Below are 25,468 nucleotides of genomic sequence, written 5' to 3'. Positions count from 1 at the left end.
ATATATATATATATAGTACTACTGGTGCCAATAATCAAAGCTGGTGTTCTATGCATTGTACCTAAAGCCTTTAGATTAGATTATAATATTAACAAATTTCAAATCATGCAGCTCTCTCTCTCTCTCTCTCTCTCTACATATATTAATATAATTATCTGGGGAATTAGTAGAAATTCGGCCTAGGGTTATCCTTTGTGACTCAGTGGGAGGAGACAATAATTAAGTAAAAAAATACATCGTGATTCGAGTGTTAATGATCATGATTAGATTCACGTGGGCTAGCTATTGAAAATTAACATGCTACCAAATCGATCCTATTTAATTAATTAAAATCACTTTAATTCCCTTCATTTTCTTTCTTTTTTATGATCTGGCCGGACCCCTCATGAATACTACAGCTTGTTGACATGTTTTTAGCCAATATCTTGGTGTTACCAGCACAAGCAAAACTTCGTACGTATATCTTTTAATTTTTTTCAAAACTATTTTATCTATTTTTTTTAAATTAATGATCATGCTTTATTGCCTTCAGTTTTTTTCACTCTATATAAGTGCATGCATGCATGCCAAAACTCAAAATTATATAATTAGTTATGAGAACAAAAAAAAAAAGTTTTCATAATTCAATTTCAATTTAATTCAAAATTTGCTTAAATATTGGCGCAGAGTCAAATTCTTCAAATATTTCCACCCTACATGTTCTCTTATATAATTTCTGATCAGCTTATTTGATTTCTCTAGAGTTTTCATAAATAGTACTATCTCATGTTTACAAGGATAATTGATGCAAATAAATCTTATAACATGACCTTCTTACATAATTTAGAAAAAAATAAATTCAATCAACTAACATAATCATGTAATTAATATAATTAAAAATAAATTTAATTTTATAAAAATTGACTCAAAGAGTATGTCAATTTTTATAAAATTAAATTTATTTTTTACTAAATTATACAAAAATGTCATATTCTGAGATTTTATGCAATAAGATCATGTGCTAGCTAAATTATGCAATAGATATAAGTGTATCATTACCCATAATATTTAGCATGTTCGTTATTTGTATACTGGGATAATGAGTGAGGTTTGGGATTCAGACCCAGTTTGGATACAAGAAGGCTTCCAACGATAATCATTATAATTTTTTTAAATTTTTACACAAAATATAATAAATAATTTAACTTTTTCAAATTATAAAATAATAATAATATTAAAAAATAGTATTTTAAAAATATTTTATTAAACTTTTAATTTTCATCTCAATTTATGTTAGAGTAATACTAGAAAGAAGCTACTGTAGCAGTGCACATTTTGCACTCACTACATTGCTGCTTTTAGTTCTCTACTTTTTTATTTTAGACTTGAGAGATGTGTGGTTTAGATGATGCTATATCATATGTGCAAAATAATTACTCTCAACAGTAACTTCTATCTATATTTATTATTTATTTTATCTCAACACAATATTCAAAGCTAACCTAATGAGTTTTGAATGGACCAATAAATTTATTTATTTTTAAATTAGATAAAAGGGGTAGATCCCAATTTATACTTTTTTGGTGATGTATTGGACGGAAGCCAAAGTCGTAGACAGACATCCTAACCCCTAGGCATCCTCCTGATTTGGCCTGCTATAATTGGCCAACGGAAAGCAGCTATGATAGAAAAACACCAACAACAGCTCAATCCTCCATTGGTGGAAAAAGGCGAGGTGGACCCTCTGGTAAACCCACCTTACATGAATTTCTTATTCGTCAAAGTAGCCGTTGTAACCCCTTCGCTCCCTCTACCATTTAAATATACAGTACCAAATACTTTCCAATAAGAAATCCGTGTCCCCCCTATATTTTCCTCTTACATCTCCGCTCCCCTTTCATCTTTCTTTGCGCTCTCTCTTTCTCATGTACCCTTTTCCAGAATAGACTCGGAGAGAGAGGAAAAACAGATTCATCCAATGGTTGATCTTGCAGTTTCAGAAATCAAACCTTCAACCCCATTACTGTCTGTAGCCAGCAGTACCGGTACGAGCAGTTCCAGCAGTGAGGCCGATGATAGCTCGGCAACATCCCTCCGTTTCGAGCTCCAAGATGTCAAGTATCAGTTATCTTGTACAACTCTTTCTGGATCATACTCGTATCGAACTTTGGCGATTCTTTCAGGCCATATTGGTTCAGTTTCTTGCTTGGCCCTATGCGGCGAGTTCATATTGAGTGCTTCACAAGGCAAGGATATCATAGTCTGGCAGCAGCCGGATTTGAAGATATTCACAAAGTTTGGACAGGGAGATGGTTCGGTGAAGGCGCTAGCAACGGTTGGAAACCAGGTCTTTACAGCGCACCAAGATAGTAGGATTAGAGTTTGGAAGGTGTCGAGGAGGTCAGAGAATATATTCAGGCTTGTTGACACCCTCCCAACGACTAAGGACTATTTGGGGAAGTTCATGAAGCAAAGCAATTATGTCCAAACTCGGCGAAACCACAAAAAGTTGTGGATTGAACACGCCGATAGTATCTCTTGCTTAACGGTCCATAATGGGTTGATTTACTCGGGGTCGTGGGATAAGACACTCAAGGTATGGAGGCTATCAGATTTGAAGTGCTTGGAATCCATTAAAGCCCATGATGATGCAATTAATGGGTTGGTGGCAAGTAATGGAATTGTGTATTCGGCTTCCGCGGATGGGAAGATTAAAGCTTGGGGAAAGGAGGGGAAGAGCTCACATTCTTTGAAGGGGATTTTGGAAGGTCATAAGGACGTTTCACTTAATTCGGTTATCGTTTCTGAGGATGGAAGGTGGGTTTATGGAGCGGGATCAGATGGGTATGTGATGGCGTGGGAGGGGAGTGGGAATTTGTTGAGTTGGAAGGTGGCATGTGAGACAAAAGCACATCAAATGGCTGTTCTGTGTATGAGCCTGATGGGGGAAATTTTGTGCAGTGGCTCTGCAGATAAGAGTATTGGTATATGGAAAAGAGAGGCTTATGGTGAGCTTATTAAGGTTGGGGTCATAAGTGGCCATGAAGGTCCAATCAAGTGTTTGCAGGCATCAACCAGGAATGTTGGTGGTGGGTTCTTGCTCTATAGTGGAAGCCTTGATAAAAGCATAAGAGTTTGGTGGGTTCCCAAGAACTCTGCCAACAGAGATGATACCTCACCAACAGAAAATGAAGTGAAGAATTCTATCAGCTTGTGTTAGGAAATTCATTCAAGGGTCGAGTAACGAAGCACCGGTTCCCTTTTTTAGTGTCTGCAGTGCTTCCAGTTTTTTTTTTTTTTTTTTTTAAGATGTCTTGACAGGTGCCTTGGGTTTGAGATTTTATTGTGCAGTTATTAAGGATGGAATTTGATGGACATGGTGAAGTTGGCGGTGGGTGTTGATACTTGTCTTTTTGTTTTTGTTTCTCCTTTTTGGGTCTCTTCCAATCTTTACATTTATTAATATCAAATGTAATTAAGAATTGAAGGAATATTCAATAATGAAAATAAATTATATTCTTTGTTGGTTGCATGATTATGTTGCAGTTCCTTGTAATTTGGTGAAGAATAATCTAATCTCATTGGAAACCTGTGCATGCTTAGGACAAAACTTAGGCTAAACCAGAGGAGCATTAGGAAAATAACCCTAGAACATGGCATTGCTACCCTTAAGAAAACCAAGAGAACAACATATGAGACGGTTTGTTTAGTTCACGAGCCAAGGAATCTTTTGTTTAGTTTAGGTTGTTTCTGCTCTAGATGATCTTCTTCATCCATCCATTTATTTACTCTTCTTTGTTTAGCCTCTCAGATATCTCTGTGCAGACAAGTGTCCTCCATAAAGAGAACGAAACCTCCCCTCCAATAAGAGACTCTTCAACTCAGCTAACTTTTCTAAAGTATCGTAAACTTTTATTTTTTTATTTTTTTTTGGGGTAATCTTCAGTCCTCGGGAACTTTCAAATTATGCAAAAATAAATAAATCAAACTTTAACATCATTGACCAACCCTTTATTTTTTTTTTGAAATGTCGGTTTACTAAAAGGAAGCAAGTCCCTTGGATTTTACTTTCTTCAACCGCATTTTGCCAGGGGGGTGAAGAGAGAGACAAGGCATCGAGCTGTTTGGGAGGACCGATCTGATCCAGCCAAAAAGAAAAGAGAAGGAAAGAACGTTCCTTAACCTCTTGTTAAAGCAATCAGTTCAGCCTTGCTGAACCCGCAAGCGGTGTACCAACAGTATTCTGGGTTCAACAACTGGTTAAGATTTGACACAGCATTGATCTCTATAGATGTCGCAACGTCAAAATTAAAACATGATACATCCGCTGTGTTGGACCACAAAAAGACCATAAAGGAGGAAGAAAACCGAAACAGTCATGATTCGTGTAAAAGCAAGCTAGCAATTAGCTAATATCTAAAGCAGCAGAAGTGCAGAAGTAGATACTTCCCCCTTGAAAACCATTTTTTCTAGTTGTTTATTACTTGGTTTGTGGAGCCCTTATATTCTTTGTTCTCCATTGTAGGTATGTTGTTGTAATAGGAAGATCAACTGCCCTTTAAACTGGACCAACCTATGATGTTTGCGAGGAGACCTATATTTAAAAGAAAATCTATTTAGAAACATTTTTTTTAACACACTCGGCACATCGATGTGGAAGTTTTCCACGCATCAACAATGTTAAAAAAATATTGGTGTTATGAATTTTTTTAAAAGGTATAATGAGTTCCACTGGCTAACAATCCAGCTTTCTGTGTAGTAAAACTCTTTATTTAACGCTATAAAAAATTAAATTTTAAAATAGTCCATTTAATTTAATTTTTAACAAATTAATCCATATACTCTAATTTTGAATTTTTTATGCGCTCTCAATTTAAATCTATTCAATCATTCTTTTGTAATTTGTTAATAATCTGTTAAAATATCACATCAACACCAATTCCTGAGTGCTACATATCATTCGAAAATGAAAAATAAAAAATCATTTAAATAAATGTAGATATATAGCTTTAGGTTGAGTTTGGATAGTGATGATCTCAGATATTTTTAGAATAATAATAAAAAATAATAATATAATATTAAATAATAATGAAAAGTATATGAAAATTAATAATAAAATAATAAATAGTAATGGTTACCCAAACTAGCCCTTAGTCAGACCACCGCGGAGTGACTACCGGCACAACCCAGGGCCCAGGCAGCACTTGTGTCGCACCCGGCACTATCTCGGACTTATTATATATACTCATCACTTGACAATTGACATCAACACTTGAGAATAAAAAATATGAGGGAGGGAGTGAACTTGTATAAATATTTGATCCGACAGAGAAGCGTGATTGTATAAATACTCAACCATCTTTCTGCAAACAGTGATTGAGTACTATGAAATCACTCATTTTTAGCAACAAAGTAATAATTAACTTCAACACAGGTTGATTGTAAGGACATCCAAAGCATTCACTCTTTCACCGAAGAGGGGATTCATCCTTTTGGGGCGGCCTGACTTGCTTATAAGTTGTAACCCCACAGATTGTCATTGCATACATGAGATGAGCCTCTGAAAAGGAGTAAGTTATCGACTATATATACTGATCAAGGGTTACCTCCTTATACTTGTTTGTATAAGAGGACATATGTCTGGTCGTGCAAAACCTTATTTTGCACCAATGGCTGTGACCGATTCATTATCAAAGGTACCGTAGCCACTGACCATTGGGATAGCGAGCATCAGCTGTATAATGCCTTCTCGAGAGCTCCCTCCCATGGTGAGTTATTGTTGCAACAAGTCATATTTTCGATGCTGTGCAAAGCAAAGGAAAAAAAAAAACATTTAGCACGTCAGTCTCTTATCGATATCACATTCTTGCTCCAATTTGGCAGTCTAAATAAGATTCTTAACTAGGAAACTTGATTTAGATACTAAGAAAGAATGCGGATAATGATACTTATACATGCTAATATGATGCTTTTGGTACTAGATGATAATATCAGGGTTTTGTTTGCATGATATCTTAAAAAGATGATGCTGTTCTGATCAATGTGACATTTAAAGTTATCTGGAGTCTGGATGCACATGGAAACATGGATTAAAAATTGTAACCTTCAAACCACCCTTACCCTCATGAACATATCCAAACAGTAAGTGCCATGCACAAATCAAAGGTAAATTCAACACAGATATATGCAAGCTGCAGAATACGACCAGATACCCACTTGCCCAACTTTTATTAATACTAGAACATGACTCCCTTATAATTAAGCGCTTTGTATCAACACCTACAAGAATGATGCATTAAAATTCAGATGGGTCTAAGGATTTCTGTCGCTTTCTGGTTCAGGTTCAAACTTAAAAACCTATCCCAACCACTAATAACCTTCATAAATGCAGGTACTGTTACTGTAAATCAATGGCTACTGATTTTTCTATGTATGCTATCAATAGAATAGTTCAGATTTGTTTCCTTAGGGGCAAGAGTTGTTGCATTGTAACGAAATTTATCTTTAGTCACATTTGAAAAAAATTCCATTACAAACTTATAAAACACTATATATCTAATTCATAATAGAAGTAAAATTGTCCAAAACAGCCAAGGTAACTGGATGAGAACTACAGCAGCGACTTAGTCAGTAACAGCCATTATTTTTCTAACTGTGCAGTACTGATCCTAACATATTAACCACCAATAACCTTTATAAATGAAGGAACTGTACAAAGATTTATCCACAATGACAGACCACGTTATTGATCAGCAGGCAGAGGAGCTAGATAATACCAAGAACTTGCTTCATGGAAAAGAACATCATGCAGAAGGCAATAATTATTTCATCCTCCAAAAACAAACAATGACAGGGGAGAATATGTCTGTAATGATGGCATTTGGTGCGTCACCTCATTAGATGGAGAAACAAGCAGTTCAAGACCCAACACCAATTCAAGAGGAAAGTGCACAGGCTTATGCAATTTCGTGCTTCCTTGCCAGCTTCAATAACCAAATCGCATCAGTTGCAATATCATTATCTTTGAAAGAGTACTCTGTATCTTAACAGATTTGCCGGCAGTCACAACACCAGCCTGTAAACCATCAACATCACACCATATTTCAAATCATCAGCATGAAGCATATATATGAACTATATACATGACTACATATTATGACAAGATCACAGATAAACAAACATGCACAAAAAAGCACCTGTTGTGTGTGTGCGCCAGTGAGAGAGAGAGAGAGAGAGAGAGAGGAATGTACTGTGATAGTGAAGAGTCAATCATTCTCAAACCAGGTTTGGATGTAGAGAGCACATGCTTCCTCTTCTTCCTCACTTATGCAGTTATGGGTTGCAGATTCAAACACTAACCAAAAAGACCAAAAAAAAAAAAAAAAAAAAACGAGGAAAAAGGAAGGCACCTTCCCAGTTGCTGATATTCGGTACCCCTCAAGAGATTCTGGTGCCGAAAACAAATGAAGTGCATCCTCGATGGTATGAACAGCTTCAGGATATATATCAAGATGAAGCAAGAGAAATGGTTGAACAGTAGCAGAAGCTTTATTTCCTGCTCCATATAAATAAAAAATGATAATGCATAAAAAAACGACCCAAAATAGCAAAATATTTTAATCCAAACTCCAAAGGAAAGCCAACTCTCATAGATGCAAAAGATGGTTGTTATCTGTGGTATGCACTTCAGTAGATGTCATTATTTCTTCACAATAATGTGGAAAGTAAAAATAAAAAAATAAAATTGATCATGATATTTCCTCAAGATATAGAAGACACCACTAGTACAAAAACTATGAATAAAAACTGAAAATTGGGGATAATAAATGGTTATAATTGCAAATTTATGGAGCAAAAACTAGGAAAAAAATATTGAAAATAGCCCTTGGATATAACAGTGCACATGTTTGAGTATTTCATTCAGTTTTAGAGAAAAGTTAACTAGCATGCCAAATTGTGCGTTAGCTTTGGGAGACGCTTCCCATAAACTAGAGTGGAAATATATGGTATAACGTGAACTCTATACAAACCCCTCCCCCTTTTTTTTTTTTTAATTTTATTTTGCTTTTCTGATTAGAAAAAAATAAATAAAGCAAAAAACAAGAAAGAAAGTAGTCCATACAATATTTGTGAACGGTGAAAATGGGAAAGAATAACGAAAGCCCAATCCAACGAAACATAGAAAAATAATTAAAAGCCGATAAATGCAATATCATAAATGGTATAAATGCCCTACTGCATCGGCCCATGTTGAAATGTACTCAGATCAATTCAGTTCATTCTAATTTTAAGCTGATTTTAATATTCAAATATTTAACTATCAAATCACATCATTCAACTGAAAATCTCTTTACACATGTTGTTCGACAGAATGCTTGAGAGAAGAATATTTCCTCTTATATTCAATGATGTGTACAACGTCTACATATAGACCTTTACAATGAATAAAACAAATATGTGCCTAACGGTTCACAGCAGAGAATAACTAACAATTGTTCCTATTGTACATTCTAGAAGAAGAATAAATCAGGTGCTAAGAACCATCATGTATATGTGGTGAGGATGACTTGGAATCCATGATATTATCATTGAGGCTGATACATGTGATCCACAACCTTTTTCAACTCAATATCTCTTTACATATGAGACCCATAACATTTTTTAACTTCTCATAAATATATCTAAACTCATCTTAATATCTAAATACATCTAAATTAATTCATCTTAAGTAGACTTCACAAAACTCATTCTATTATTTCAACTCGCTACAATTCAGAAAGAACTCAACTTATCTTAACTTAACTTAACATCAAAACGGGGCTTAATGCCCTCACCAAACTTCTCAACTGTCCACCAAAAACATCATTTAGCTCTGAAGGGGCAAAACTTTTGAGTCCTTAATTGTCACTGCTGATTTGTTCTGCCATTCATCATCTTCTGCAGATGAAACCAGAGATGATTTGTTTCAATTAATGCTTAAACGACTGCCCCTCAAGTTTGAGTAACTCATAATGCATTCGATCCATAATGAAGTTTAGAAACTCATGATCCTGAGCATCTTCCTGCGCGGACATGTCGATACCAAAGACTAACTCAAATTAATCACAAGCATCAAAATACAATAAAACCAAAGACGATAGCAACCAGTGTCATAAGGCGTTCAAATAAGATTTTGACAACCTAGACATGCCAAACACACTGCCAAAATGGGGCATGTACATGATGCCAACACATTCAAGGTTATCCCAAAAAAAAAAAAAAAAAAAAAAAAACTTTCCATATAATGAAGACAGAGTGTACTCTGCCTATCTTCTTCTTGTCATTTATTTTTATGGTTGTTTTTTAACTTTAATAATAGCAAAAAATATTTAAAAATAATAATAATATTAGCGAAAAAAAGACACTGATACCACTTTATCAAATTGTGAATTGTCAAATTTGCCTGAAAACAATTACAATATTAGAAGAGTACTTGTGCTTAAAGTCTTTATAATATTCATTCAATATCAGATTTAGAATGCATTTATCTGGAATGATTAAAAAAGGTATTATTATAGATACACCCCAACAGTTATAGGAATTATATTTGATCCTTCCTTTTTTGGGTTATTTGGTTATAAGACAATTAAAGACGTTAATAATTAGTATGATTTACTTTACTCTTTTGTGCAATTTTCTGGGAAAAAATAATTAATGAATACTATAAATGAAAATCTGGAAATAAATAATTCCGGTGAGGTGAATGCGTGTCATGTATCTCACATCGCCGGTTACTTTGATCTGTTGTTGAGTACTACGCTCTACTTCGAGGTTCAAACTGCCTCGTCAAGTCTCTCCCTCTCTCTCTCTCTCTCTCTCTCTCTCAAAATGCCCAACCACCAGAACCTCCAGGCCATGCTCCGCTCCAACCAATCTTCCCCTTCCAATTCCTTTACCTCCAAGCTCCTCCTCCTCCTCGCCCTGCTTCCTCTAACGCTCGCCACCTTGGCCTTTGTGCTCCAATGGCGAGGCGGGATTACCGACTCCACCACTCGCTGGGCACCAACTGGGTCACAACACCTCTTCCCCGGCATGGACCCCTCCACTCTCTCCCCTACTGCTCACAACCATCACGCCTCGCCTTCCGACTGCGTCAATCTTGGCCGTGGTGCTTCCCCTTCGTTCCCCTACTATCACGGCTGGAAGTTCGACTACGGCTCCAACCTGAGGCCTAAGGTTCGGTTCTTCTAAAATTATTCGCTTTTTGAGGTCCATGTGTTTCTAGGTTTTTCACTTTCTGGCTTCGATTCTAGTGTTGTGCACGGGAAGTTTTGAATATTGGTCCAATCAAATAGCAAACGTTTGACTCTTGGTTATACTTTGGTTTTTGGAGTTGATCTGTTCAATGGCTTTCTTTCTGTTGCTCGGATTTCTGAGGAAAAATTTGGCACTTAATGAGACTTCAGATTTTGGGCTTGATCTGATTCTGGGGTTTGCTTTCTGTCGACTGGATTCTAGTCATAATTCTAAGGTTGTTTATTTGTTGTGTGGCTGAAAGCAGACCATTTGATTGATTGTTGAGATAATCGTGAGGTTAAGTAAATGGGCAGAAAGTGTTGAATCTTTTACTTTATCTTCTCATGGTTATTGGAACTTAGCTCAACCGAGGTTATTAGTGTGTTATGGTTAGTTGGGTGGCGGCTAGCTGCTGTGTTCCGATCCGTGTCCAAAAAGGTTGGTTTTTGGCGACATTTTCTTGCTGTGTTTTTTGCGATATTAGTGATTGGTTTGATTCCGTGATACTGGTGGATAGAGAGTTCGATTATGAGTCTGTTATAGATTATCGGACTGATCTTAGCTTGGATTTTGCTTTTTGGAAATTGGGATGTATGTAGAAGGCAATGTCAATAGCTTTTCTATTATATGTGTCTAAATTATATGGTTGTTTATAACCTCGTGCGGTGTTGCTTCTGAATGTGCAGATATGTATTACTACGAGTACATCAGCTGGCTTAGAGCAGATCTTGCCATGGATGTTTTATCACAAGGTTATTGGGGTCTCAACCTTTTTTCTTTTTGTGGAAGGAAAGGCTGCATCTCCAAACGTATCTAGAGTTCTGGAATCTATCCCAGTAAGTCAATATGTAACTGCTACTCTGCCAATTTAAGTTTTGACTCCTTCAGGATGTTTATTTTGCTTATTTTTTAAATGGAGTTGTTCTGCTTTGATTTATGTTATGTTTAGTTTTCTGAAACTCTCTAAGCAGGATTCTCGTGTTGCTTTCTCAGGGTGTTAAAGTGATATATAGAACAAGAGAGCTGGAGGAGCAACAAGCTAACAGGTCTGTTGACTGTTACTTTTATGGTTGCATAAAAAATGTTCTTAGGTTACCTTTTCTAAATTATTGTATGTTAGTCTTCTGTCCTCCTCAAAGATTGGACAACTTTGGAGGGGAAAGATAAATACAGAAAAAATATTACCTATTAAAGAAAAAAATAAATATAGATATATGTCAATTCTATTAAATTTAAAACATGTTACTTTGTCTTTTAGTTTTAGGTACTACCTTTCATATGTTTTGTTAGCTTTCTAGACACTTTGACCATTTGTGTATGTGTTTCTTTCTGTCTTTCTTTCTTGCTTTGTTTTCTTTCTTCTTCAAGGAAAATTATTGTTGTATTTGACAAAAGTAACTTCAGATTTTCCAGTATTCGATATGAGATGCTTCTCCAAACTACTAAAGTATTTCTTATAATGTCTCCTTTTAGAGAAGGCTTGGGACGAGCTGTAGACTCAGACGTCCTGGCTTCTTCCGTACTAAGAGGTCCTTTAGATAACTGATATACAGTTTCTTGGGTGGAGTCATGTATCCGGAGTTTACTCCCCTGGGGTGGGTCTGAATTGGTGAGGTTCCATGTTATAAAAAAAATAAAAAACAGATTCTGTTTGTTTTAATTATTTATCTTTTCTGCCCATGTTTGTGGTACCATCAGCCGGATTTGGAATGAGACATGGCTTTCAAGTTTCTTCTACAAGCCATGCAATTATGAGCTGTTTGTGAAGCAATCTCTCAACATGGAGATGGCAATAGTTTTGGCACGGGTATGGAAAATAGTATCTCATACCTCCATTTTTGTTTTTATTTTTGATAAATAAGTCTGTTAATTTTTCCTAACACATTATCGTGCTTATTAAAACCTCAGGATGCTGGTATGGAATGGATAATTCATCTAGACACTGACGAGTTACTACACCCAGCTGGTGCTCGAGAGTATTCCTTGAGGCAGTTGCTTCATGATGTGCCTGGAAATGTGGATATGGTTATTTTCCCCAACTATGTGAGTGAAGTTGTTCGGATATGTTAAAGAGTTTGTAAGTGGCAAAATACACTGAGAGCTAGTAAACAATGTTTGAAAATGGTAGTCTTGTAAGCATGGCATTTGTTTATTGTATCATAACTAATTGAGATATTTGTACTTATCAAAAAAAAAAAAAAAAAAAACTAATTGAGATATTTGTATTTTTTAGGAAAGCAGTGTTGAACGAGAGGATATTAAGGAACCTTTCACTGAGGTAAATTATCCTCTGTCCTTGCTTTCTCTTGGTCCGGTAGATTTGATTATTGACACTACAGGTCAATAGACAATGACATATATATATATATATATATATATATATCTTGGCCTTTTTAAGTAATTGTAGATTCATATATGTTGTTGTTAGTTACCTTCACTGAATTAGACACATATATCATAGTCAACAAATGCCAAATTAGTTTACTCCAATTTGGTTGCTTGTGTAGCTCCAACCAGCTTTTTGCCCCCTAACTCAACTCTCAATCCGTTATCTTATGAAATTTTCTTGCATGTATTTCCATAGTTTTTTAAGCTTCTCATACAGGAAGTTTATTTGGGACTCTTTAGGTCTTGGGTTCTCCAGAATGGGGAAACTGAAAAAAAAATCAATGAAATTTTTTATTACTTATAAGAAAAATAGAATTTGTTAACAATTATCTGATAACATTTAATTTTCTTGTCCGTTTACTGATAATTATGTATCTGTATAATCGTAATTGGATTTTGCATTGAGCCCCACTAGCAAAGTAAAACAGTTAATGCTCTATATTAGTTTGCTTTTTACAATTTGATTTGCCCATGGGACTCAAAGTTTGAGTTCAAAAGAGAAGAATAATATTGTGACATTTGTTGATTGGAGGGCAGATTATGGAGAGAAAGTGACTAGTAATCAGGTGTTCTCAGAATTATCAGAATTATTTTCTATGCTGTAGTTGGTTTAAAATCTTTGATTACTTATTCAAAAGCAAAAAACCTACACTGTTCTCTTGTATACACCCTGTGCATTTAGGCTAAGCCTATTTTCTATATTGGTAATTAAATTTTCTTTTACCTATCAAAAAAAAATCTACACTGTAGTTGGTGTAACAGATGTGCTAGGAATTTGGTTTACTGTTTAGGAAAATGTCGTGTCATTGTCTTGGTATATCTTTGAGGGTACCTATCATTCTCATCAATAAAATTCTTGTTTATTGATAAAAATACAATCTTTAAGGATACCTGTATGGTATTTGATGTACACCTTGTTCTTTTATGCAAACAGGTGTCAATGTTTAAGAGGAATTATGACCATCTTCCAAAGGATACATATTTTGGTATGTACAAAGAATCAACTCGTGGCAATCCAAACTACTTCTTGACTTATGGGAATGGGAAATCAGCTGCTCGGGTTAAAGATCATCTTCGTCCCAATGGTGCACACAGATGGCACAATTATATGAAAACCCCAAAGTATGTTAATTTCATAGTGGAAGATAGAGAATAAACAAAGCAGCGTCTTTATAATTGGCTTGCTGATGTCAATACTTTGTTAATTTAATTTCTGCTAGTGAAATTAAATTGGAGGAAGCTGCTGTTCTGCACTATACATATGCCAAGTTTTCAGACTTGACCTCTAGACGTGATCGGTGTGGTTGCAAGCCTACAAAGGAGGATGTCAAAAGATGCTTTATGTTGGATTTTGACAGAGCTGTGAGTCTAGTGATTTTTCCTTTTTTTTCCCGTGTTTTTCTTCTCTAACCTATACCATTATATGAGCATAATGAGTAGCAAGACAGAATTATGGAACACGCAAAAAGCATTTTATGGAAAAACCAGATGGTTTGTCCATGGGCATCAGAGCAGTCATGTGACCGCTAAGAGTTGCTTACGTGTGCTCTGCTAGGACTTAAAAGCTAGAAAGAGAAGACCAACAAGATATTTTTTTTGCAATCTAAAAAGCAAACCAATCCTGGCTGCCATTAGTTGTCATTTTTTTTCCAGGCAATGCATTTCCTTCTGATGATGCCTTTATTATACTAAGTAAACATGATATATTGCAGGCATTCATAATTGCTTCTACCGCAACAGAGGAGGAAATGCTGAAGTGGTATATATTCTAATGGAGAAAAAAAATTTCTTATTTTCTTTATCTTCATGTTCTTTTCCAGTTTGAAACCATTGTGAATTCTTTGAATTCAACTTATTGATTTTTGGAAGAACTCTTGGCACGGGCATATTCCTTTTTCCCCTCCTTGCTTCTTGTGAGTTGATATATTTTTCTCTCTCTGTTCTGCTGCTAGGTACCAGGAACATGTTGTGTGGGGTGACAAAGATATAAAAATAAAGCTACTGAGGAAGGGTATTTTAACTCGCATATATGCTCCCATGGTAAGCATAATTTATCAACCAAAAATAGAGAAGAAATAAATTTAAGATCAAAAGAGGGAAAAAAAGAAGAGAGAGAAAGAAGACGAACCGATAAAGACTAATTCTATGCACTAAAAATATAAATTGAAAGAAGAAAGGATTCCCTCCAAATGACAAAGAACTCTTTGTTGTTGCAGCTTCTGTAAATTTATTAATATTACTTTTATTATGTAGTTGTTGTTGTTATTTTAGTGTCGTAGTTGTCAACTGGCTCAATGGTATTTACTATACCGATCAAAAAAGTTATTTTAGCAGGGTTTCCCATATTTGTTTATATCTTCCAATGAATATTTTTTCTCTTATCATATGTTTCAGGCCATAATGCAAGGCTTGAGGGAGTCTGGTATCTTCAGCTCTATTATTGCATCTGCCCCAGCGACTCTTTCAAAGGACAAATTTTTATCATCCATTTCTGGTAGTAACTCATCTAGAGCTGTTGCCTCTGAATCCCTTCCCTCAAGAAGGATTGGTAGAAGCAGAGAGTCTCAGGCTACCATTAGGAAGGTATTGGATATTGAATCTGCTGCATATTATGAAGCAGCTGCTCCACCGCTGTCACCACCGGGAATAGATGATGACCACCTGATCATTGAAGTGTGATATATCTCCAAGCATGACTACTGCTTCTTCTTCCTGTTTTGGAGAGCTTGTGGATGGTAGAATCTGTGGTCAAGCCTTCAGTAAATTGGCACAGCTAGAAATCTTTGTTGTCCATTCTTGGGTATAGAAACGAGAATGTTGAGACTATCAATTTATAGTTTCAGATGTCCATACATTTTGAGGTAAATGTCTGATGTCTGGAATCTGTCCAAACTGATTTCTTAATGGATCTCACATTAAAGGGCAATAATGCAAATGGGACATGGGAGGACATCCCACCTGACTTGTTACCGGGTTCGATATGGTTTGGTATCGATGCTTTTACTTCTCTTGCATTGTAGAGTTCATCTTAGAATATTTGTTCCGTATACCGTACTTACGGAGCCCCAAATTTTGAGAGAGCTTTGCCGGAGCAGGGTGCCAGGCCCACATCGTACTAATGATTGAGGTGCCAAAATAAGAGAAACATAAAAGCTAAAAACATAGAAGAGCAGATCCGATCATAAAGACAATGATCTTATTACCATGCTTTATAGCCTCTTTTTTATTTTTTTTTAATATCAATCATTAGTCAGAATGGATTGGAAGAATAATGATGTTTATATAACTATTTTACATTTTATTTTTAGAACCAGCCAATCTGATGGTAACAAAATGTTCTGGGAGTCTCTCTCTCTCTCTCTCTCTCTCTCTCTGATTTAGACCCTCATCATTTTTTATTATTATGAGTGAGCGGCATGAAACATGAAGTTCCATTACTTTTACAAAGATAATGGGGAGATTGAGAATGAGAATGGAATGTGAAACTCCACTTAAAAATGATCAAAATAGGCTTATGAATACTCCACCGTGTTCCTTGAGTCTGACCTTTGGAACATATGCTTGGACTTGAGTGCCTTCTTGTTAGGCTGATCCCAACTTCAAAATATAATATTTTATATTAATAATAAAAAAAAAAAGGCATCAAAATGGTATTGCAATCTTAAAGACTGAAACATCTTGATTCCATTTAATAATGTGCCTAATAATATTTTCGAGGTTTTGTTAGCTCTTTTTTCTTTATTCTACTTTTATGGCGGCTCATATTGTGAAGATATGTGCTACAAAAGCTGAAGTTAAACGTTTTATTGGTTTTAATTTGGTAGTTTTCACAAAAAATATCCTATCTTCTGATATGTAACAAAATAACAAGTATGAAGTATCAACGAAAATGTCAATGCCTGAATCTTACCCATATTAGATTGGGTTGTCTTTGATTTTTGAATGTCAAGAACTTCCAGTTTCAAGTTTCTAAATACACGTAAAATTTAAGAGGACATTTCTAATCCAAGAGTAATATGCTGTTTTCCCTTTTCTTTTCCATTGATTTTGATATGAAAGTTGTGATATGACAGTAAAAATTAAGATGAGTTCTTGCACATCTCAATATTGTGTCCTAAAATATATTTCTGTTCATTAGCTGAAGATTCTGATTCTGAAACGTGGAGGTAACATGAGAGAAAAAGCTAAACATGAACATTAGCCAAGAGCAACAAAGGAGATTCCACCTCGAAATTCCTTCACCCATTTGCATATATGCACTATTTAAAGTTCCAACCAGAAGCTAAGTTAAGTACACTACAAGCACATCTTTGACAGCAGAGTGTTGCCTCTAGACTGATCTGCAATGGCTCTTGAGGAAGCAAGTGATAAGCACTCGCAGCAAAAGAGGGAACAGGATTCAGACCCAAAGGAAGGAAGTGACAGGGATCAGGCACAATCAAGTATTTTCATCTCTGTCTCTCTTTCTCACACACACAAAGACTTGGCATCCTTTCTTCTCTTCCTAGTTTCTTTCAAGATAAAACATTTCATTTTTGGGTAATATATCCTGGATTGCTTGGTCTAAGTGGATGCAGAATTTCTTGAACAGCACCAAACAAAGAAAACCTGTTGGGAAAAATGGTAAGCTTATTAGTTTCTTGAAGATTATCGGCATCATAGTTATTTCAATCCAACATCCACCAGAAATGTTGCCCAAAACTTTCTTACTAAAACCCAGTTTTTTAGTCACTCCAAGAAAATTTTCTTTCCACAATGCAATTATTCCTCACCATATTTGCTTGTACTTGAAGAATCTTTTTCTCTGTCAAATTTGCAGCCTCGATTATTTATGCTGCGGTTGCCTCAGTCGCTCTGATGTTGTTCAAGACAAATAGGGATCTGATTGCAAAGACGGCAGCCTATTGTTGTCTAAGATATCCACTTTGCATGAGTGATCTATAATTGTGTAAACTTTATGGGACATGTATGCGAAACTCTTGTCGTCTCAAACTTCTGTTCTGTTATTGATCCGAGATGATCACCTCCAAGGCTCCAACTTTGGATGTGTGTTTGTGTATTTTAAGGTTGTGTTTGGTAATTTTTTTGGCGAAGAAATGTTGTGGAGTCCATGGATTAACTACTTTAAAGTAATTGGCACTGGAAACTAATATTTTAAATTTAATGATGTAAGAAAAATAAAAATTCAGGACCATTTTTTTAAGTCTATTATATTGAAATTATATAAAAATTAATACTTTTAAATTTTAAACGATTATCACGAATAGCCATAGGAATCTAGGAAATACTATCCACTGGCTCACTCGTCCACCACCGAAAGGTTGGAACTTGGAAACCCATGGCGAGCCTCCTCATCTCCAGCTCAACCTCCCTGACACATTCTTTATCTTCCACGCCTTCACGCGCTTTTTTCAAACCTCCGAAAGTGCCATACCTGCCTGCAATTCGCTTTCACAGTTACCCAACACGCCGGAGAACCAGAGGCTCAACGGCGGTTACTCGTGCGGGTCTCAGCACCAGTAGCTACGTCTTCGCTTTCGCGCTCCCGCTCTCTCTTTTAGCTATTACCATCTTCGCCTCCATCAGAGTCGCTGATAAGCTCGACAGAGACTTTCTTCAGGAGGTGCGTGAGGCTCTGTTAAATTGGGTTTTCTCTCTCTCTATCTTCGTTTTTTATTTATTTATGTATTTTTATGTTTGGTTGCTCGTGAACGTTTCTATGCGGGTTTGAAGGTTTTGTGAAACTCCACAACGGGGTTTCACTAAAAATGCTTGATCTCACGGCCACTGCAATTCACTCTTGAAGTTTGCTTTGTCTAACCCATAAATAAACTGTGGAAATTGGATTGGAAACTTGTGTATTGGAATTTAAATTTCTTATGTATGTATAAATTCTGTGCTCGCCCAAGGGAAAATAATAACTCTTATCTGTGTATAAAAATTGGTTTTTATCGGGAAAAAACTTGTCTTTCATTATGAATGTTTTCTTTGTAAACACACCTGATGGTGTGTGTTTGGATGACTAGAAAATATGAGAAAGTGCAAGAAAGTAAGTCAAATTCGAGGTTGACCTAACCTCCAAAAGAAGAGAGAGAATAATAGAAAATGATTTTATTAAGCTTCTGAATGAATTTTCAAGTGAGTCCACACTACTACAAACCCTTCCCCTTCAAAGCACCTTGCCCACAAGGTGCTGTTATGCCATTCAGCCGGGCTGACATGATCTCGAACATTGCTCTGATCTGCCTCTGGTTTCTTGTCCAAGTGCTTTATAAAAATCTCACCATTTGTGCCCTTCTGCAACATGTACCTAGTTATATGAAGATTTTCCCAAGCAATAAGCCACTCGACAGCAATCGAAAAGATAGGAATAATGACTGATTTGTAGGCCATCAGTCCAGTGATGCGGGCTTGGCTTCCTACCGCAGGTTTGGTTAGTGCTTCTTTCAACGTCTTAGAGTTCAACACCTTGGACAGCTTCTCCTGTGTGACAATACCACCTATTTCATAGGTTCCATAATTTGTAATATCATCCTCGAGAGTGAATGAATATTCCCCTACATTTCTAATCTTCCTTGGGTTCCCAAACAAATGTGCTTTGTTGTCGATAACAGTGGTTGTTGCACAACCTTGAGATTTTAAATCAAACCCATGTAATAGTCCCATTTGTAGCTCATCAAGAGTGCTAGCTAGCACAATCTTATTCCAAGGCATCCCCAATTTTCCTTACACATTTAGGAAGACATTACTAATTATCAAAGTAGGCTGAGTCAAGAACGGGACCCTATCAGATTTTACCCTTCTCTTAAGCATTTCATCAAACACATTAGGCTCAAGAGTATCTCTAGATCGAGGTACCTCCCTCAGTTTCTTGTCAACTTCAACTACCAATGATTTATTCGTATTCCATGTTGTGCCTGGATGGTAGGCAACAAACGCAACTACAACATTTCAGCCAGTAAAATAGAGCAATGGAAGCCCATTTCAACACCAAAATTTCATCTCATACCCAGACCACATGACACACTTCGACAGATTAAACCATAGAACAGCAAGTATGGAAGTGGGCGCACCTGTAAATCCAAGACTCCACATGTCAACCTTTTCATCATATCTTTGGAATTGAAGAACTTCTGGAGCCATGTATAATGCAGTTCCACAAACTGTCTCAGCATAATTACTTGGATGTACATATCTAGAAAGTCCAAAATCAGATATCTTTAGGACAGCATCATCCTTTGGAACAGAGAGAAGAATATTCTCCAGTTTCAAATCCCTATGAATGATTTGGTGTGAGTTCTGAATTTCCATAGCAGCTCCAAGCTGCTGCATAAATCCTCTCACTATTTGTCCTTGAACTCTTCCACGGTGTCGAAGATATGAAGCCAGACTTCCACCAGCACAAAATTCCTGGACCAGGAATATACAACCTTCAGCCTGAAAAACGTCTAAAAGGCGGACAATGTTGGGATGGTTAACAGAGGACAAGAAGTGAAGCTCACAGTCAAAGCCGTTCCTGAGTTGGCAGTTCTGCCTAGACAGATAGACCTGCTTCAATGCCACCTCTTGGCCGCTCAAGAGTACAATGAACCCATATGCAGATCTTGACAGTGCTGTTATGCTCTTTTTGTGGCCTGATTCCTTAACAAGAGGGTGGTCAGAAATGTCACCAGGAGACAGAGCTCTAGCACTCAATATAGCTCGAGCCACACTGTAATCTGGGTTTGGGATTTCTTGAGGTTTCCATATGCCGTTATAATTAGGGTTAGGGTTGTCAATTAGGGGAGCATGTCGTTTTCCTTCACTCTGAGGGTGCACCCAAGGAAGTCGGAGATGAGGAGGCTATGAAACCTTAAGGATGGCTGGACGATGAGCCTTGAGATTTTTCTTTTCTCCAATGGCGAGCTTAAGCACTTCTCTGTGGGCCTCGTTTTTGCGGAGGAACAAACCGCCAACAATACCAGGGCCAAGAATCTCTAACAAGAGCTCACTCTCATTGGACAAATACATGGCGGAGAGGAACATGAGGTAGCCATTGACGACGATGAGGAATAGGTTGCCAAGCATGGTGGTGGTGCATGGAAGGAACCTGTAGGTCTGCTTGCAAGTTGACTCAGCGGAGGCAAAGGACTTGTTGAGAGCAAGGGAAGGTGGGCCCTGAAGCTGGTGGACACCATCGGAAATTGGATCAGTAGACAGCGACAAGTATTGAGGGTGGGCGATTGTGTTGAAGGTGGAGAGCCCGACGAAGGAAGGGTTGATGCGGTGAAAGAAAATGAGGAGCAAACCATGTAAGGAAAAGGGGCCTTCGATTATTTCTAAGAATGGAGGAAAAAAATCTAGGGTTTCGGAGTGAGGGCTAAGGGTTGTTGAAGGGTTTACGTTCAAGGAAGATGCGTGATTGTGAGAAGCGGAGATGTGGGGAATAGAGATATTGAGGATCAGATCCACCAAGATCAAACTTCCATTTGGTATCGAGAACTATTCCGATGGATTTTCCTTTTCCGGTCATTGTTTTGGGCCTTGCTTGGAACGTTTGATGGAAGGGAATGAAAGATGAAATTTCTGGAAAGTGATGGAAACAAAAATCAGAGAGGGAAATTTGAGTATTGAAAAGTTAATTTCAGATGTGCAAGAGAATATCTAGGAAAAGGAATTTCGACGGGATGACCCTTGGTTTGATCTTCCTCTTCCTGCAATGCACGGAGCTCTTGTTCCAGATAGGTGAACTCTTCTTTGAAGTTGTTCCTGAAGCCTTCAAAGTTGTTCTTGACATCTTTGAATGTCTGCAAAATAACTTCAAAACCTTGTTGCGATTGCTCGACCATCTCTTTAATTTTGAGTAATGATGAGATAATTTCTTCCATTTTCATGAATTGATGAAGTAGCTGCCAAGGAAAACCTGGCTCTGATACCACTTGTAACACACCTGATGGGTGGGTATTTGGATGACTAGAAAATATGAGAGAAAGTGCAAGAAAATAGGTCAAATTCGAGGTTGACCTAGCCTCCAAAAGAAGAGAGAGAATAATAGAAAATGATTGTATTAAGGTTCTGCATGAATTTTCAAGTGAGTCCACACTACTACAAATACTGACCTGTTCCTATTAACTAATGGGCCCGAGGCCAACTTAACCAAACAGTAAAATAAAAACAGTTCATATAATTCTAACACTATAAATGGGCTATGGCCAACATCAACACTAACTTGTGAGTAAAATAAATGGACTCCAGCCAACATGCCCACATAACTGAGCCCATCAAGCCCAAATGTCGTTGGTCTGTTACTGGGTCTGTATAGAACTGTGACATTCTCTGTTTTTTAAAAGGGAAGGGGAGGTGGCATTGTTAACGATGTGTGACATAGAATCTATAGAATTCGGATATCAAGAAACTAATGGCTTCATCTGTTTCATAATCTAGTTTCTCGCTAGGTACTATATTTAGGGAGTGGAGGCCCTTTATCAGTATGTTTAATGTGCCAGATTTTCATGCAATTTGATCTTCTCAAAGGAAAATTCGAGGTTAAAGCACCCCCCCGGGGGGGGGGGGGGGGGGGGGATGTAGTTAGTCACCCATCCTGGCAACTTTATACTATGTAGCATTGGTAGAGCTAATAAGTTTCAGTGAAAAGACTTTTTCTTAAAGTGCGTATATGCTTTGAATGTCTTCTGGCTTATTTACTTGTTAATTCTGTTTAATATGGATTAAGGCCCTCCTGTGATGCTGCTTACACAAAATCATTTATCATATGAATGCACAAACCTGGTCGTTGGAATGTTGAATTTCAATCTATGAACTGAATTGGTCTAATATAGATAATTTTCTTGTTTATTTGACTGTACATTTGATGGAAGTGATTCTTACCGATATTGACAAGATATCTTGTCACTGGGATACATATAATCGGGTTTTTTGTTCTAAATTATAAATTATAATGCTAAATTTCAGTTCGAGCTTGTGGTACATATCATAATTTTGAAGTCCAGCTTTGGGTTTTATCGTGAGCTACTGAGGCAAGATTTTATGAAAAATGCTACATATGGAATAATATGAAGAATTATTTGGTTTAGTATATGAATTGTTTGTGGTATTTACAAACAGTTGTGTGGAGTAGTGGATCATGCATACCAAGTCAGTTGAGCCTATCCCAGCTACTAGTATGCTTACCGTTATGTGAATGTTGTTATCCATGGGGACAACTTAACATTTTCTTGCACCCTCTACTTCTTTTATGATTACCCTCACTTTAATGAAACGATGATGAAATGTGCCACAATTTTTGTTATCATGAAGTTGCTCTGTTTCTGTTCATATTTTTTTAAATTTTCATTGTCTTGTTCTTGGACCAGCTTGCACTCAATCAAGCAATCAGAGAAGCTAATGAGGAGGAGAATGATGATGATGATGATGATGATGATGATGATTATGAAGAGGAAGAGGATGATATTAAAATTTTCTTAGAAAAGGAACCTGCCCTTCAACGTACTCGAAATCGGCCCAAAAGGGAGGTCTAGATGTACTTCTGAATCTCCACATGGTATAATTTTGTTTTCGAGATCAACCAGACCAGTTGATAAACCAATTGCCTGTAGTTTCCATTGATGTCCACATTGGCTGATAACAATTTTTGAATGTATATTTATTAGGCTTCATCTTCCAAATAGTAGAATGTAGTATTCATCATTGTATGATTGAGAGTATATGAGGTGAAGGAAACTCTTGATAACGAATGTAAGAATTAGAAATAAATATAGATCATTACTATGTTGTGAGGAAGGTTCCGGAGGAACAGTGTACTGTCTGACGTTATAGACACTGCCTTTCTTCTGTCCACAATTTGCTGTAAATTGAGCAGTGAAAGAGTAAATACTAATTTCCCTGACTATTTAGTAAATGCATCAAGAAAACATACGAATTCAAGTGCATAAAAGTAAGTTGAGAACGTTTCCATGCACTTTGCGGTATCAAGAGGTCCCCTGCAGAATACATATGGGCTTCCAGGGAAGCAACTTTTCTTCCTGATAAAAGAGAGAATTCTAACCTCAAACACATAATGCTGTAATATAAGACTGCATGGAATTGGCGAATAACAAAATCTTCTTGAAGCTATCATTCAGTTCTCATATCACAGGACAGAACGAGCACTCAACAAAATTTCTCACCACTCAGGAAAGTAAAAGATACATATGCAGGTACAATGATACTCACTAAAGTTTTAGCTTTGAGATTTAACCCAACACTTGAATAAGAGAAGCTCTTGATTGGACCCTAAATCGTTAACAGTTTGAATGTCACTTTTTATGAATAGTGCTAGCCTACAGTCCAGCAATGACCGCTGGCAGGACGTGTCGTCTACTACAAATTTACAACTTAAGTTGCAAATTTAAGTAAAAATGAATGGGCTTTTGCAACTTAAGTAATTACTGACCTCTTCTTCTTCCTCCTATTCTCTATCCATTCCCTTGGATTAGTTTTTTACGTTTTATAATGAGCATACGCAAGTATCCAACTTTAACTTTGTCTTAGTTTACAAAAGTTTTTGGGATCAGAAATATTGGTGAGCAGATTTTTTATTTTTTATTTTTATTTTAAAAAGGAACAATATTGGCCTAATTAGAGCTGTCATAGTTTTCATTATGTAAGCGTGAGGATTGAATAGGATTTATTTGTACGTGACCGGCTTCATCAGAAAAAGTTAGAAGTTATGGAAGTATTGTCATTTTCAGTACTAATGGGGTTCATATAATGTAGTGTGGAAACTGAAGATCATCATCAATATCAAAAGACGCAATGCCCCATATGCATCATGTCTAGACTGCACTACTCTCTTACGTGAAAGCGAAAATGTCCACCACTACACTAGTACTTCATACTTGATGACTTTCAACTTTGCCCTCATCTCCAAAACATTTGTCATTGGACTTGAACCTAACCAATCTAAATGCAGCACATGGTTTTCTTGAGGAATCTTCCGCCGACAAACAAAACAAATTTGACTTCCAGAGAATTAAAGAGGTTTTGACGGGTCATGGCCGGAGTTTAATTGAGTCTGCATGATGATCAATACGTACCTTTAAGGAAGTCTTTCAGCAAATGAAAACAAATAACAGAAGTTATTCTTTAAGAACATTCTGCACTCCTGGATTTTGTCTATAGAGTTTAGGACGACATCCTCTATATATATATATATATATATATATATATATATATATATATACAAGTTGAGACCTGTGGGAATCAATCACTCTTTTGCCTTTTTATTGTTTAGAAAACCGTTTTTACTAATTTTTCTGGTCTTAGAAAATGACATGATTCAAAGTTTGAATGCATGTAAGTGTTGGATGGGCCCCGTTTTTGAAGGATTGGTTATTGAGGGTCATGCAAATTAAGATCGACTTGGTTGGCTTGGCTTCTTGCTTATCTTGTGGTCATCCAAGTGAGTGGATTTGTTGGAAAATTAACTTTTAAGTTGCGTCACGCATGATCATCTGCTAGCTGGCCGTATCCTGCATGCAACAAAACCAATACAGCTGATCATTTTTTCTAACTTTTCATCTAAATCAGTTGGCAAAACTAATTGATTTGACTTATTTCTAACTTCTCACTTTGATATATATATTAATCCAGGAATGAGTTAGTTATGAACAAGTTAAGCACCGTCTATATATGCTCTCTCATCATGATCATGCCGCAGCATTATTCTACTGGGGTTGCTGCCTAATTTTGCATGCCTGCACTGCAGTTTGCTTGTCAAAAGCAACAACAACGTACAAGAACAAGACATTTGGGTCCCTGCGGCCACGCATGGCATATATGCAAGATA

General features: G+C 36.7%; 3 protein-coding genes and 1 pseudogene across 4 annotated transcripts; 3 read left to right on the top strand and 1 right to left on the bottom strand.

Annotated features, from left to right (window-relative positions):
• The first annotated feature begins 1,845 nt into the window (after positions 1-1,845).
• LOC121238293 (protein JINGUBANG-like) lies at positions 1,846-3,382 on the top strand. The gene has a single exon (XM_041135125.1). The coding sequence runs from the start codon at positions 1,958-1,960 to the stop codon at positions 3,197-3,199; it is 1,242 nt and encodes a 413-aa protein (XP_040991059.1). The 5' UTR covers positions 1,846-1,957; the 3' UTR covers positions 3,200-3,382.
• A 2,207-nt stretch (positions 3,383-5,589) lies between these two features.
• LOC121239409 lies at positions 5,590-9,053 on the bottom strand (annotated as a pseudogene).
• Positions 9,054-9,705: 652 nt separating this feature from the next.
• LOC121239615 (glycosyltransferase-like KOBITO 1) lies at positions 9,706-15,607 on the top strand. The gene is made up of 11 exons (XM_041136890.1): positions 9,706-10,194; positions 10,941-11,090; positions 11,248-11,300; positions 11,953-12,061; positions 12,163-12,297; positions 12,488-12,532; positions 13,577-13,764; positions 13,863-14,004; positions 14,355-14,401; positions 14,595-14,682; positions 15,037-15,607. The coding sequence occupies exons 1-11, from the start codon at positions 9,847-9,849 to the stop codon at positions 15,319-15,321; spliced, it is 1,590 nt and encodes a 529-aa protein (XP_040992824.1). The 5' UTR covers positions 9,706-9,846; the 3' UTR covers positions 15,322-15,607.
• A 2,285-nt stretch (positions 15,608-17,892) lies between these two features.
• LOC121239719 lies at positions 17,893-23,492 on the top strand. 2 transcript variants are annotated; one of them, XM_041137019.1, is made up of 2 exons: positions 17,893-18,289; positions 22,995-23,492. In XM_041137019.1, the coding sequence occupies exons 1-2, from the start codon at positions 17,981-17,983 to the stop codon at positions 23,157-23,159; spliced, it is 474 nt and encodes a 157-aa protein (XP_040992953.1). In that variant the 5' UTR covers positions 17,893-17,980; the 3' UTR covers positions 23,160-23,492. The 2 variants fall into 2 exon arrangements, with proteins under 2 accessions (XP_040992953.1, XP_040992954.1); XM_041137020.1 differs by having other exon boundaries at positions 17,899-18,265.
• Positions 23,493-25,468: the final 1,976 nt, after the last annotated feature.

This window comes from Juglans microcarpa x Juglans regia, chromosome 7D, assembly GCF_004785595.1.
Source record: "Juglans microcarpa x Juglans regia isolate MS1-56 chromosome 7D, Jm3101_v1.0, whole genome shotgun sequence".
Taxonomy (NCBI): domain Eukaryota; kingdom Viridiplantae; phylum Streptophyta; class Magnoliopsida; order Fagales; family Juglandaceae; genus Juglans; species Juglans microcarpa x Juglans regia.
This window is presented reverse-complemented; position numbering and strand designations above follow the sequence as displayed.

Bases quoted from the DNA above. Each gene is read 5' to 3' on its own strand.
- LOC121238293 (XM_041135125.1), top strand. From the start codon at position 1,958: ATGGTTGATCTTGCAGTTTCAGAAATCAAACCTTCAACCCCATTACTG.
- LOC121239615 (XM_041136890.1), top strand. From the start codon at position 9,847: ATGCCCAACCACCAGAACCTCCAGGCCATGCTCCGCTCCAACCAATCT. The intron at 11,091-11,247 runs GTAAGTCAATAT...TTGCTTTCTCAG, and splicing joins GAGTTCTGGAATCTATCCCA to GGTGTTAAAGTGATATATAG. The intron at 12,062-12,162 runs GTATGGAAAATA...TTAAAACCTCAG, and splicing joins TGGCAATAGTTTTGGCACGG to GATGCTGGTATGGAATGGAT.
- LOC121239719 (XM_041137019.1), top strand. From the start codon at position 17,981: ATGGCGAGCCTCCTCATCTCCAGCTCAACCTCCCTGACACATTCTTTA. The intron at 18,290-22,994 runs GTTTTCTCTCTC...TTCTTGGACCAG, and splicing joins GTGAGGCTCTGTTAAATTGG to CTTGCACTCAATCAAGCAAT.